The 14812-nt window shown below is 41.2% G+C and overlaps 1 protein-coding gene across 4 annotated transcripts in view; it reads left to right on the forward strand.

Moving 5' to 3' along the window:
- Esyt2 (extended synaptotagmin 2) overlaps nucleotides 1-14174 on the forward strand; it is a 105545-nt gene extending 91371 nt beyond the window's left edge. For all 4 annotated transcript variants that reach the window (XM_028880918.2, XM_028880919.2, XM_028880920.2 and 1 more), the window contains 9 exons: nucleotides 390-464; nucleotides 1184-1270; nucleotides 4535-4684; nucleotides 6409-6782; nucleotides 7716-7814; nucleotides 8592-8723; nucleotides 9737-9842; nucleotides 11041-11090; nucleotides 11179-14174. In XM_028880918.2, the coding sequence (XP_028736751.1) occupies nucleotides 390-464; nucleotides 1184-1270; nucleotides 4535-4684; nucleotides 6409-6782; nucleotides 7716-7814; nucleotides 8592-8723; nucleotides 9737-9842; nucleotides 11041-11090; nucleotides 11179-11224 (1119 nt within the window). In that variant the 3' untranslated portion in view covers nucleotides 11225-14174. The remainder of the gene's footprint in view (nucleotides 1-389; nucleotides 465-1183; nucleotides 1271-4534; nucleotides 4685-6408; nucleotides 6783-7715; nucleotides 7815-8591; nucleotides 8724-9736; nucleotides 9843-11040; nucleotides 11091-11178) is intronic.
- Nucleotides 14175-14812: the final 638 nt, after the last annotated feature.

Consider the following 14812-nt stretch of genomic DNA (forward strand, 5'->3'; position numbering starts at 1 on the left):
TAAAAGGTTGCATTTCCCAAAGTAGCTTATTTTTAAAGCAAAAAGTTGGACATTTCAAACTGTGTGCAGCCTGGCACAGGGACTTGTACCTGTAGTCACAGCCACTTTGGAGGCTTAGGTGGGAGAACACCTCATGCTACAGAGTCCCACACTGGCCAAGCAGTATTGTCAGATCCTGTCTCAGTTTGTTCCATGGTGGGCGTAATGACTGATGATGGCTCAGGGTTTGCTTCGCAGTTGTCTTCTACTTTCACTGTGCTTCGATGTCCCTGTGTCTAAAGTATCAGTGGTAAAATAGAAATGACTCCTGATATCAACCATAATTTCATTCTCAGTGCGGCCCATTTCAAAGGTGTTTATTTATTTTATCTGGTTTTGTTTTTGGATAGTCAGGGAAGAAAATAAACAGCAACCCAAATCCTCTTGTCCAGATGTCAGTTGGTCACAAGGCTCAAGAGAGTAAGGTAAGAGTTTAATGGTTTCTGAGATTTTTCTCCACGTAGCCATACTTGTCGCTGTGCCCAACAAGTGGTATCCAGGTGTATGATGTGTAGGCAACAAGACCATGGCTTCCATATGAAACATTTCATAAATACTATCTGTTTAAGTTATTAATTATAGATACATTATTTTAAATAACATAAAAAATACACTACAGGTATACTTTTGTTTGATTCCATGGGGCGAGATATGGAATTACTTTCCAAGCTTCTTTTAAGTACTTAATAATTGTTTAAAGTTAACACATTGTACTTCAAATTCAGCAAACACAGGCTCAAGAATGCAAAGAAGGTATTGTTGTATGTTCTTTTCTAATCAGGAAATAAAAATTCAGAAATTACTCACAGTTATAAGCCATTATTAAATTTTAATTGTTAACCCTTTCAGACATAGGGCTGTGTGCAGTACAGTGCCAGGCACCAAGAATGAGAGAGCTGAGGGCAGTAGAGCCGAAGAGGTTTGGTCTCTGGGCAAGTAGGCATGGGTCTGTGTCGACTCTTCCTGATGCACCTCCGAAAGCTTATGTTTCACTTTTTGAACATTTACACACTTACTAAGTACATTACCCAGTAATCAGTGTAATCAACCACCCGATGCTGTACACTCATTAAACAAGTAAGCATTGAGTCAGTAGTCCTCCGTAGAAAATACTGGAGAGTTGATACTGGACTATTTCTTACAGATTCGATACAAAACGAGTGAACCAGTGTGGGAGGAAAACTTCACTTTCTTCATTCACAACCCCAAGCGTCAGGACCTTGAAGTTGAGGTATTTTATTGCGTTTTGTGCCTATATTTTGAAATATGATACAAATTAACTTATATTTACAGTTTCCAATTGAGTACACAGTACACTCGGACCCATCGCTATAGTCAAGATAAAGAAATTCTGTTATAGAATTATGTTTGGTTATAGAATATAGTTATGAGTCACAACTCTGCCAAACCCATCTTTAAGTCAAGTTAATCTTCATTTATACTATCAGGAAAGGGTCATGATTCTTTTTTTTTTCTTAATATTTAGCTACATAGTTGTTCAACACATTGTTGAAAAACTACTCTTTCCTAGGTATTGAGGTTACTGACTTTATCAAAATCCAGGCCCACTGTGCAGTCTGCTCCTGGAATGCTTTCTGCCCTAGGTTCTGTACTAACAGTATTCCTGCACCACTGTCTCTGTTACTGTTGTTGAATGAGTACAGTTTAAAACCAACTTATGTAAGCCCTCAAACTTATTTTTCACAATTGTTTTGACAAATTCTAAGTCTACATTCCACATGAAGTTTAGTACCAATTGTAGATTTACAGAGAGAACCTATAATCTCGATAAGAACTCCATTGACATTCTAGAACCAGTGGTTGGAATTGACATCTCCACAACGGGAAACATTCCAATCTGTAGGGACATTGCATTGCTTTTTTTGTGGACAGTCTTCCATTTCTCTGCAGCGTTGTATAGCTTTCTGTGTTCAGTGTAGATCTTTTACACATGCCAGACTTATCCCTAAACAGTTTAATAATTTTTCATGATATTGTGAGTGATCTTACTTTACTTCCCTGCTTGTAATTGAAGACAGGGCCTTCTTCATTCCAGACAAGAACTCTACCAGTTTTTCTGAGCTATTAAATGTCTCCTAATCTTGTATTTTTGGCTTTTTTGTTAATATATATAAAAATATCTAGCCAGTGTGATGGATTCCTATAATCCCAGCATTTAGGAAGCCAGGCAGGAGGATCATCAATTCAAGACTAGCCTGGCTTAAGTGTTTTTTGTGAGATCTGAGTTGATTCTCAGATCTATGTAAAAAAGCCAGGCATGGTGACATTCATTTATAATCCCAGCTCTAGGGAGATGGAGACTAGTAGATCCTTGGAACTCACTGGCCAGCTTAGCCTACTCTCCTCATATGTAGTTGATTGTTATATATTGATATGATCTCATATAACTTCACCAAAAATGGCTTTTTCTTTTTTGTTATTTGCTTGTGGGAGAGGGTAGTAGATTTTATCATGTGGCCTTGAATTTACAGTTCTACTACTTGGCCAGTGATTCCTGAGATTATAGGTGTATGCCACCATGCCAGCCCTGCTTACTTGTTCCACTAGATATTTTGTAGCTATCTTAGGATTTTATGTGTAGGAAGGAAGTCATATTTTCTTCTAGTGATGATACTTTTCCTAACAATCCGGATGCTTTTTATTACTTTTCACTTTACACAAGTGTCATATGAGAGAGACTTTCCTCCTCCTCCTCCTCCTCCTCCTCCTCCTCCTCCTCCTTTGCTTCGTCATCATGAGTAGGTGCTGACTTTCACTAAAGGCTCTTCTCCATATGTTGAGATGGCTATATGGTTTTCAACTGTCAATAGAGTTGATTTTCCAGTGTTAAATATTTCAAACTTTTATTTGATTTTCTACATGCAATACTTGGATATCTTGAACACAATATTTTATTTGGGTATAAGTCCCTCTTAGTCATTATCATTTTTTATATATATTCAGCTTGTTAAAATTCTTGCTTCTTGGGCCTGGAAATTTGGCTGGAATCCCTTGTAGCAGATCTGGATTCTGTTCCTGTCATTCACATGACAGCTTACAACTGCCTGTAATTTGAGTTCCAGGAGATCTGGTGCCCTCTTCTGGCCTCTGAGGGCTCCTGCACATACATAATACACATAAACTCACTCAAGTACCCATACATACAAATTAAGTAAATAAATAGGAAAAAAGAAAAACAATCTTCTTAGTCATGAAGGTTACTGATCTGTAATTTTACTTCCTTTTTAATATTTTTTCCTTTTTTGATGTCAAGATAATGATAGCTTCCTGAATGAGTTAGAGAGCATTTGTTCCTCCTGAGTATTCTGGAAGAGTCTGTACAGAACTGTTTTGGATTTTCCCTTAGATCACTTGCATTTTTCATTTTGAAAAGGTATTTACATACAAACTTAAGTCTATCAATAGCTATTGGTCTATCTAGGTCAGCTATTTCTTCTTTTAAACTGTGTTATTTATGTCTTTCAAGGAGTTTGTTCATTTTGTCTAGAGTTTGTTCTTTTTTTGATCAAACTATTTTGAACAACCACATGATGAGAATTGTTTCTTACAACAGAGGCAATGCTGACGATTAATTATTCATGAGAAAGAAGTACCATGTAGTTAAAGGAGATGCTATTAAATTTCAAAGCAACCATGCAGACTTTGAACAGGGAAGGCGCTAAAGACACTTAAAAGTGCATTTTCTCCATGAATAAGTGTCTCCAGTAGAAACTGCACATTACTGCCAGTATACTGTATGACTTCAGCATTTAAAAGATATTTTTTTCTGACCTTTAGATATGTATAGACTTAATTTTTATGTTTTTTTTAAAGATTTCTTTTATGTGTATGAGTGTTTTGCTTGCATGAATGCTGTGTACTTCATGAGTGTCTGGTGCCCATGGAGGTTAGAAGAGGTCATTGGCTTCCCAGGAACTGGAGTTATAGATGGTTATGAGTCACCATGTCTGCTGGGAATCAAATGTGGGTCCTTGCAAGAACAACAAGTACTCTTAACTACTGAGCCATCTTTCCAGCCCCTAGACTGTTAATTCTTATTCAAAGTTTCTCACAGTAGATTTACTTTTTGTTTGTTTGTTTTTGTTTTTTGAGACAGAGTTTCTCTGTGTAGCCCTGGCTGTCCAAGAACTCACTGTAGACCAGGCTGGCCTGGAACTCAACAGATAACTGCCTGCCTCTGTTTCCCAAGTGCTAGGATTAAAGAGGTGGGCCACCAACACCCCAATGTCCTTGTTGTGCTCATCGTGGTTTTATGATGAGGAAAAGGCAGGGACATCTTATAGAAATACTTTTGAATTTTCCTGAAAGGTTTCCTAACAGTTTTGGACACACTACTTTAAACAAATATATGAAGTGTGTTATGTTTTGTTTTGTGCTGGTATGTTTTTGGATCCAATCTGTGGACCTTGCTGCATCTCCTGTGGTTCCTATTGTTTTCCTTAGAGCTCTGTGTTTTCTGTTCTGCATTTTCCAGGTCAAAGATGAGCAGCATCAGTGTTCTCTGGGGAACCTGAGGATCCCGCTCAGTCAACTGCTTATGAGTGACAACATGACCATAAACCAGCGGTTCCAGCTCAGCAACTCGGGTCCAAACAGCACCTTAAAAATGAAGATTGCCCTCCGGGTACTGCATGCTTCTTAGCAGGACTCCATAGTGGGAGAGAAGAAAGCAGCTTCAGCTCAGTCCCAGCCTGTGACAGTGATAGCATGCTGACACTTTGAGGGGAGCAGAAACTCTCACAGAGTTATGGGAGTCCAATTTAGACTCCATTCTGAACAAACCCTTTATTTCCAGATTCACTGACAGGCCAGGGTATCCAGAAAGTATGTCTATGCCTATGCCATTGGAGTTTGCTCCTTAACGTTGAATTTTCAGAGGTTGTTCAGAAAGCAGTTTGATAAACTCTTGGGAGAGGTAGAATTTACAGGAATAAACACTTGGTTTGTCCAAAATAAAAATACCCAAGTAAATATTGACAATAAATGCTTAAACATGTAGGGAATGTCATTCAAGTATTCAAGCTGAGCTGCGGGGCGTTTACCCACCACCCCCACAGCTTCCCAGAGTTTTCTTGAGTGCGAGCAGCAGGAAATATTAGATAGAAGGATTTATAGCGGAGAATCTTGTGGAGATAAACAGATAGAAAATAAAGGAGAGCCTCGAGAGGGCCTGGAACCTATTCCAACGGGCCCCGACTGTCTCTGGTCCAGGGTTTTTATAGAGACGCCAAGGGGTGGAGCAAAAGACCTCCTCCCCCAGCACAGCCAAGTGCAGACATCTCAGACACCTGCACTCAGGCCCGTGGTCCTGATCATCCTCTATTCGGACCTGCTGGGTAAAGCCACGAGGAACCCCAGAACGGGCTCCCACAGGTCCCCCCTTCTTAATATATAAAAAAATAACTATTAATGGCTTACAGCAATCTCCATAGCTGTTACACCTCCCAGTATGGGAGTAGAGGATGATATAGATGGCATTTCTCTTTTGAATTAGGTCCAAGGTGACCACAGCAGTCTTAGCTGCCTCAAGCCCTTTCTAAACCAAAAACTCTTAAGGCGACTAGAAACTTAAAGAATCCCTTAGCTTCATCATTACCATTAACAGGTTAACATAAATATTGCTATACATAGTCACAGTCTCGGTTACAGTGTGAAGTGTGGGGCCTGAAAGGAAGGAGCCTGCTGCAGCTGTGGATATGAAACCGGAGGAGAGAGTCCTGCTGACTCTAGCCCTGGCTTGCCTGTGTTACCATCCACAGTGTGCAGGATGGTGTGGCTATCCTTTTATTACTGTATTACTCTTGGTTGTTTGGGGAGATGTTTCTGGATGGCAGGGTATCTTGGCATTTTTCCTTTGGGAGTTTTCTGGTGCAAACTACCTGGAAGAATGGGATATTTCATCTTTTGCCAAGGACACACGGCTGACCAGGTGATCCAGTGGGAGTCTTGTCCTATAATTAGAATATGTTCAAGTGGAAGAGATTAGAAGAAGGCACAGAAAAAGTGTTTATGTTACAGAAATGGAGTAGTTTTAGTTGCTTTAAATTTGCCTTTTAAAAATTTGTTTGTTTTGTATTTTGGAGACGGGTTCTCCCTATATGGTTGTCCTTGAATTTTCTATGTAGACCAGGCTAGCTTCAAACTCTCAGAGATCCGCCTGCCTCTGCCTCCCAAGTGCTGGGATTAAAGGCATGTGCCACCATGCCTGATAAAATTTGCTTTTGAAATTCTCTGTAATATGCTATTTTAATAAGAACAGATTAGCTGAATCTTAAATACTTGCAAGTGACTACATCTAAAGCCATTCATGTATCCGGATGTCACTTCTGTCACTGTTTTCCCCTCTAGGTCCTCCATCTTGAGAAGCAAGAAAGGCCTCCGGACTACCAGCACTCAGCTCAAGTGAAGCGGCCCTCTGTCTCCAAAGAAGGGAGGAGAATCCCTGTCAAATCGCAGACGTCTGTGTCTCCAGGCACCGGTGGTAGCAACACTGCTCCATCAACACCAGTCATGGGAGCTGAAGAGAAGCCTGTCAGGGAGGAGAAGCCCCAGCCCCCTGAGGCCAGCCCTCTAGGGCAGCGTGACCTAGGCAGGAGCTCCTCCAGCCTCTTGGCCTCTCCAAGCCACATCTCAGCCAAGGAACCCACCCCAAGCATTGCCTCAGACATATCACTGCCCATTGCCACCCAGGAGCTGAGGCAAAGACTACGTCAACTTGAAAAGTAACTAATGCTACATCATTGTTTATCGTAGTTTTCATCTCACACACCACAGAGAGGGAGATAGGATCTTAAGTTATATGGAAGAAATTTGAGTTGTGCTGTTCTGCTTAGAACCTTGGATGTGTTAGAAGTGGAATAAGAGGTTTCACAGGTGGGAAAGGCAAGAGACTTAGAGCGGTGTAGCCGCCATGCACTCAGGTCATTCCAGGGACAGACTCCTGCATGGATAGTCACTAATGTGCAGAACGTTGTGTCCCCTGCAAAGGTTTGTCAGAGGCCTATCTGTCTTCTCTGCAAAATATGGCGCTCATCACTACCAAGTCCCCACTGGATTTCTTTAGATGTTTGTCCTGACTTATAGGTAGTGCTGACAGTTTGTTTGCATAAGCATCAGACATTTTCCCTGGTAAATGTGAAGATCAACCTTTGAAACTGCTCCTCCTCTTGTGTCGTAGGAGGTATGTCCAGTTATAAGGAAACGGGAAAGCAAAGGCAGTGGTTACACAAGTGCTTCCAGACGCAGCACTTGCCCTGTCTCTGGGGCGCTCCCCTGACCTGTGCTCACCTTTGTTCTCATGCTCTCTCCCATGGAGGTCAGGGGTGTAGTGCAGTGATAGAAGACTTGCCCAGCAGCAGGCTGTGCTTTGGCCACAGGATTGATGTTTGTCCTGGAGAGAGCTCTGTGTCTTATTTGTACCTTGAGTGCTCACTGGAAAACTGTCCGTTTCGAATAATTAAGGAATCTTGAGCCGTCAAGTGAAATACTTTCAATTTGGTATATATTCAGAAGTTTCAAATCATGTTTAAGTTCACGGGTAATTAAGTCCCATTTTGTCCAAATGAATGGACGTTCTATGACTGTATAGCTGGTACCAGTACGCCACACCTCTTTGATGTTGGGGCCCAGCTGGTGACATTACTCTGTTTCCACAGTGGGACAACCCTGGGACAGTCTCCCCTGGGGCAGATCCAGCTGACTATCCGGCACAGCTCCCAGAGGAATAAGCTCATTGTGGTTGTGCACTCCTGCAGGTGAGGCTGGCTGCCGCTGCCCCTGGCTGGTTGTGTTCTGTCTTAGTGATTTCCCCCCTGTATCAATAGCAGTTTAAAATATGAATATGTTTAGCTTATAAAAAGTCTTTTTAAAACATAGGTAAATAGAACGGGTGGCATTGACAAACAAGATTCTGAAAATGTAGAGTGAGGGATTATTGGGGACCTTATGTATTCTGGCTGCTGAGATAGTGACTGATGAGGGTAGGCGATGCAGAGGCTGCTCCCATAGCTCTGAAGACAGCCTGCCTGCCTGGAAGTGGGCGTGTTTGGTGCATACTAGTCATGCTAGGAAAAGAGCAGGGGGACAGGTTCACGGAGGAGGCTGACCCTGGGCAGAAGCTATGACTGGAGGTACTAAAGAAGTAACCAGTGTGTCCACTGGAGATCATAATGACAGAGGGACCAAGTTTACCTCTCAGGGCCTTGGCTTATATTTCCTGTGGGTAAAACCATAGACGTCTGTGAGAGGGTGAGGAGGTATGTTAGAAGCATAGAGCAAGGGCTGTGAATGCCTGCTCACACTCTGAGCTTAGGTAGTCAAGCCAAAAGTTTCTCTGGCAAAGCTGCTAAAAGGGAAATTTAAAAGGGATGGCAGCAGCTGATGGTACAGAAGCACACTTAGGGGAAATCTGGTGTGTGTTGCTCCTTGGGGTTTAGGTACTATGAAATAAAAACTTAATAAAGTAATTTGAATATGATGGAATTATTTTTTTTTAATTCTAATATTTAGTCTTCTCTGGTTTGTGTTATAAGAAACCTCATTGCCTTCTCAGAAGACGGCTCTGATCCGTATGTCCGCATGTATTTATTGCCAGACAAGAGAAGATCAGGAAGAAGGAAAACACACGTGTCCAAGAAGACCCTCAACCCCGTGTTTGATCAGAGGTATAGGAGACACTTCATTTGGCTAGGAGGCGCCTGGATGAAATGACAGGGGATTAGGGCAGGCCTGAGAAATGCCTCTGAGTGACAGGCCTGTGAACCCAGGGCACTGTTGAGAAACGGGATGCTCTAGCTAGCCCGGCACATGTTGCTTGTTAAATGAGTTAAACAAGAAGCCTTTGGCCTTGAAGCAGTGGTGTTAAACCTAATATATCCAAGGTATAAAGTGGCACGGGGAGATGCATGATTAAAGGTCAACTTTTTGTTATGTTTTGGTTTGGTTTTTGCTTTGGAGACAGGGTTTCTCTGTGTAGCTCTGGCTGTCCTGGAACTACTCTGTAGACCAGGCTGGCCTAGAACTCATAGAGATCCACCTACCTCTGCCTCTTGAGTGCTGGAATTAAAGGCGTGCGCCACCACCGCCCAGCTAAAGGTCAAATTATTGATGACTCTGAAGAACTTTGATTTAGTGGGTAACATATATTGATACTAAATTTTAAATAAAAATTTAAAATACATTTAAAATTTTTATTTTATAATATAATAATATAAAATACACATTTTTAAGAAAAGCTCTATTTTTCTAAAACAATTTCAAAAATTAGTGTAGATATAATTTTGCAAAACATAAGTGGTCACCTTAATAGAAGCTACCTTTGTGTGGTTAGTGAGCAGTCTAATGGGCTGAGTTGCTTGTGGGTACCCCAGAGATCCTTCGATCACCATTCTGTGCAAACTGCCCCCACCTCGTAGTTCTCTGACAGTTCAGCATCTACTTTTGAGAAAGTGATACAGCCGAATAGCATCAGTATCTGTTGGCTCAGTTTTGTGTCTTCTTTAAAGGTAACTTTATTTAATGCAAGGTCAGCCAAGTGAGCACCAAAAAGGAAACTCAGTTTTACAAGAAAAAGCAGACAGTGTTTGGAATGATCTCAAAAACAAAAATGACATTTTTAGTGAAGAGAAAGTGCAGCAGTATCGTAGAGAATTAACATAGGTATCTCTTCCCATTGCAGCTTCGATTTCAGTGTTTCGCTGCCTGAGGTGCAAAGGAGAACACTGGATGTAGCGGTGAAGAACAGTGGTGGCTTCCTGTCCAAAGATAAAGGGCTTCTTGGCAAAGTAATTTTTTAAATTACTTGTATCCTACACATTGTAAAATGAAACACTTCGCTGTAGTGCAGTTTAGATCATAGCTTGTGTAAGTGGGGAGGAAGGAAGCTCATTCTGTGATTAATGCTTGTTTCTCACACTGTGCTAAGACATCAACACATAGCTGTTTTCATGCATCCATACTGTCAGCTTATTACTAATACTAATATCAGGAACTTAGAGTTGAAGAAAGGTTAATTTTTTTTTTAAGCTTTAAAAACTACCCAATACTACATTGGAAGAAAACATGAAGGAACATGTTCTCAAAGGGCCCACCAGCCCACCTCCTTGGCTAATCACTGCTCTTCCTCTTGCATGCCACTGACTTTGTTCCTCCAGATTGTCTTTTGTCTCTTCCATGTCATGTCTAACTTTGGCGTAGGTTTATGTGTTCTTTTACAGTGTGCAGAGGTTTAGATAGGGACAGGGGCTTCAAGTTGTAGGTGCCACTTCGTCACCAGCAGAAGTGTTCTGTGCCCGCTGGGCTACAACAGGTACCTAAGGGAGACTGTAAAGGAGGGAAGGTTTATTTTTGCCTCCTGATTTCAGAAGTTTCAGTGCATAGGCACTTGGCTCTATTATTTCTGGGCCAGTTGTAAGGCAGAACATCCTGGTGAGGAGCATGAGGGAGAACCAAGCCGTCCGCCTCACAGTGGCCAGAAAGCAGATGTGAGGAGACCAAAGAGAAAGTGCTGATTTCCAGAACACATCCCTAGTGACCAACTTCCTTCAGCTAGACCCCCCACCTACCCACCATTTCCCATTGCCATCATAATATGAATCCACTAGGGACTAATCCATTAATTAGGTCAGAGACTTCAGGTTCCAGGCACTTCCAGAAGTCCATCAGTTAGTTGGCAACCAAGCTTTTAAAACATGAGCCTTTCAGAGTCACTTCACATCCCAGCTCCACACTGCTATTAATGATGCTTGCCAGTGTCTCCATAAATTGCCTCTGCCTATGTTTCATAATCATTTTTGATACTATTTGATACAAGAAGGATCTCTTGAATATATTCAGCCATATAAAGGTTGAAAAGATTTTTGAAAATGAGAACCTCAGCTTTGAGGAACAGGAGAGTTCCACATTGTTAAGTTCGGTAGGAGTGGTGGATGGTCTAAAAGGAGTCACTCAACAGTTTTCACGGTACCTTCTCTTCACCCACAGGTGCTGGTTGCTCTGGCATCTGAAGAACTCGCCAAGGGCTGGACCCAGTGGTGAGTGTACCTCTATCCCAGGTAGCAGGCAGTTCCCAGAGAAACCTAGCCTGACCCAAATCTATTGTACTTTTCTGTGCTTTCTCAGGTATGACCTCACAGAAGATGGAACAAGGCCACAGGTGATAACGTAGCCACGCTGGACGTAAGGCCTATTTCTCAATGTATCGTACCACCTCAACATGGAACACACCCTCTTGCAGATGTACCAATGCTATTTTTATAATTTTAAGTATTGAGTTATACATACCTTAATTTTATAAAACTGTTGGCATTGTAGGAAAATTTGGCCAATATTCCTGTTAAATTTCCCTGCTGCGCTCCCTCCAGTGCTTGAGCAGGCTCTGCAGTGTGCAGTGGGGTAGTAGTGTGTTCTGTGCTGTGTGGACTCTGTCAGCACGCCTGCTGCGAAGCAGACACCTGCACTTGCTTATTTCTGCCTTGTCCTGCATCCTGGAGGTGCACTATACCATGTAAATAGACTCTGTTTTTTATAATAGCTACATGCTGGTTTGGATAAAGAAGAAAATGTATCAAGGAAATACATATTCTCTTCTAAAACTTATTAAATTCTGTGACAAATAATCATTTTCATCTTTTCAGCAAAAACTTCTTATAGATCTGTTATGTGGTATGGCTTTTTTAAGGGAAAAATGGAAAATTATTGAATATTAGGATATTTATGTCTATTATGAATGATAAAAGAAAGTGTTCAAATTATTAACATTATTGTAAATAGGAAGATATAGTGAGAAGTCAGTGAGTGACTTACTAAACAATTTGTATAACTGAGTAATAGGTAATACCAAGAGTATTGTCAAAGCTCATGAATCACAGTATACTCAACTGAAATTTATTACATAAGAATGAAATGTGCTGTTTGTTTGTAATTGTTTGTTATAACTGATTCATGAAATACTGGAGAGAGATACATGCCAGGTGTGGTACCTCATACCTGTAATCCCAGGATATGGGAAGCCAAGGCAAGAAAACCAAGAGTTAGGCAGCAAGACCCGATCTTGGGAAAAGGAAATACATACTTTATAGTTTGCCCAAAGCATAGGAACTAATTTCCAATATCAGGAGATAAGGTATTGTCCAGATTGGATGCAATCCTGGTTTGTTTCGTCCGTGTTTCTAACCCTATAAAGACAGCCTGTTGTTAGTGAAGTGGTGAAACAGACTGAAGAGTACGAGGGGTGTTGTGCTAAAGACTGGCAGTGCACTTGCTCTTGGTGGGAGAAGCTGGCTCCATGCCCATCGCATAGGATACACACCTCTGGACGGAGCTTCCTCTGCCTTCCCTGACACGTGGGACCTCACAGGACAAAGGGAGAGATCCTGCCCAGTGCCATCAACAGCAGCTGTTAGTCTTGCCGTTTTCTGGATATTCTCAGTTTGTGCCATATCAGATCATATTAGGATAGTATTATACAATTTTTATTTTAGAATCCTTTTTTCCTTTTAGATCATGAAAAGCATGTTTTACATATATAAGAGTCCCCCAGAACCTCTTGTGAGGTGAGGCTATATCACAGTATTATAAGCTATGCATGCCTGTAAACAAAATACGCACAAGTATAGGAAGATTTTCAGTATGAATTTTAAGCTACAGGATGAAAAGGGCTTCTCAGCTATGAGCTCATTTAAAACTATGTACACGTATAGCAGGAAAATACAGCTTTGTAATCAAAATTGGAGTAGTTCTTTTCACATGCTTCCTGGAACTAAACAACCTATGGGAAGCTTATGTGACCAAACATACCAAAGTGCCTCTGATGAATACTGAGTGTTCCTTTTACACTCTCCTCCTGTCTAGCAGATGAAAGTGTGCCTCAGTTTGTAATGTGCCATGGGTGCATTTGTAATGGAGTCTGTGGCTCTTCACAGCATATCCTAGGTAGTCACAGGGCCAGAGTAACCTCACTCTCCTGTCTGTTGACACCATCCTTTGAATCCTGTTTATAAATCTTTTTCTATTAGTGTGCAGGATTGTTTTTTCTGGGAGAAAATTGATGTGTATGTCACACACATGAACATATATGCACATGAAACATTTAAGGGTGGCAGGCTAGTCACAGGAGAAAGACAGGTAATATCTTATTAAAACTAGTTGTGTGACATGATAGATTTTTTTTTCCTTAAGTATCTTTTTAATTAGGTCCACTGAAGGGCTTCTGTCATAATCTATAAAGGAGATTTTCTTGATGAAATTTTATCATGTCAATGGTTTTTCAACAACAACCTTAACAAATGGTTTTGTACCCATATGCTTAATCTGTTCAGTGTGTATTTTATTTAATGAAATATTTTTCTTAACAATTAGGGAAATTGAGTATAGTTAAGGGTACAATCCCCTAATAAGTCAATGTAACATCTCAGAATGATGCCCTCTGCTGCAGTCACAAAAGCTGGCACCAGAATTCAGATAGAGTCTCCCCACCTGCATCATATGAGTCCTCTAGTAGCTATCTCCATACTCTTTGGAAAGGAGAGAGCAAGTCCGGTAATAACAGCCCACCTCCTGTTTGTAGTCCTGTGTCTGGCACATTCCAGTGTCCTGAAGCAAGAAGATACTGAGTTCTCAAAATGTTAACTTTTGGTTTTTAGTGACTTATCTAGGGAAAAAGAACATTTAAGTTTTCTACTCTGAGCCAAACCAATGAGGGGAAATTAGTGATTTGAAGTACAGCTCCACGAACTTATTCAAGTGGTGGCTCATCCTGTGCCTTAAAGTACAAAGGAATCTAAGTTTCAGATGAAGACAGAAGCAGCCTTGCAACTATATTTCTACCACTTGTAATCTGCACTCTAGATTTCCTCCACAGGCAGGCCTTACACAGAGGTCAGTCCTCACGAGAGTTTAGGATTATTTCAGAAACCTCAGATGCAGAGAGCACAGGCTGCTGGATATGTGTCCTCTGGTTGCTGCAATGTCGGTCCCATCTAGATTACCCACTGCAGAGGAGGCTATAGAGGGTTGGTTTTTGGTTTTTTAATCATAGAATGTGTTTTTTGCTTAATTAATTTTACATAACAGCACATGTATTTATTCAATAAAACCTTTTGTTAGCTCACTTGTAATATGTTGTTTGTCTCTTGAAGTGAAATTTTTAGCGTGGGTCGGATCATTTGGCAGGTCCACATGCTGTGTCCTGTATATCTCTTTGTGCATTCTTTCCTAGTACTCTTGTCCCTATCTCAGTTTGACTCTTCTCTACCCAGCTCACAGACTCTGGGCTTTAAAGGGTAATGGTTGAGTAGGAAAAGTAGACTAAATAAGACTGGAACACCGAGAAGTCCTAAACAAGCTGCTGCGATAGGTTTGAACAAGATGGGAATACTCGGGTATTCAGTATCTGAGTAGGCCTGAGAAAATGCTTTGTAGTCTTTCTTAGGCATCTTCACATCTAACAATATTGGTTTCTTTACTCATGTGCTGAAATGCCACCTTTGCTTGGCCTTCCTTGTTTGTTTACTGATAGAGTAGCCAAGCCGACTTTCAACTAACAGTCCTCCTACTTCAGCTTCCTAAATGTGGAGATTAGAGCTGTGTGCTCCCAGTCTAGTTTGTCCTTTACAGTGCCCTGCTTTACATCCCTTCATTTAGAAGAATTAATAGTACACCATGCATGCTGGGCAAGCACTCTACCACTGAGTCACACCCGACCCTTTCTGTATTACTGTTCACTGTTGGTGTTCCTAAAAGATTTCTTTTTCTT

Source organism: Peromyscus leucopus, chromosome 14 (genome assembly GCF_004664715.2).
Source record: "Peromyscus leucopus breed LL Stock chromosome 14, UCI_PerLeu_2.1, whole genome shotgun sequence".
Taxonomy (NCBI): Eukaryota; Metazoa; Chordata; class Mammalia; order Rodentia; family Cricetidae; genus Peromyscus; species Peromyscus leucopus.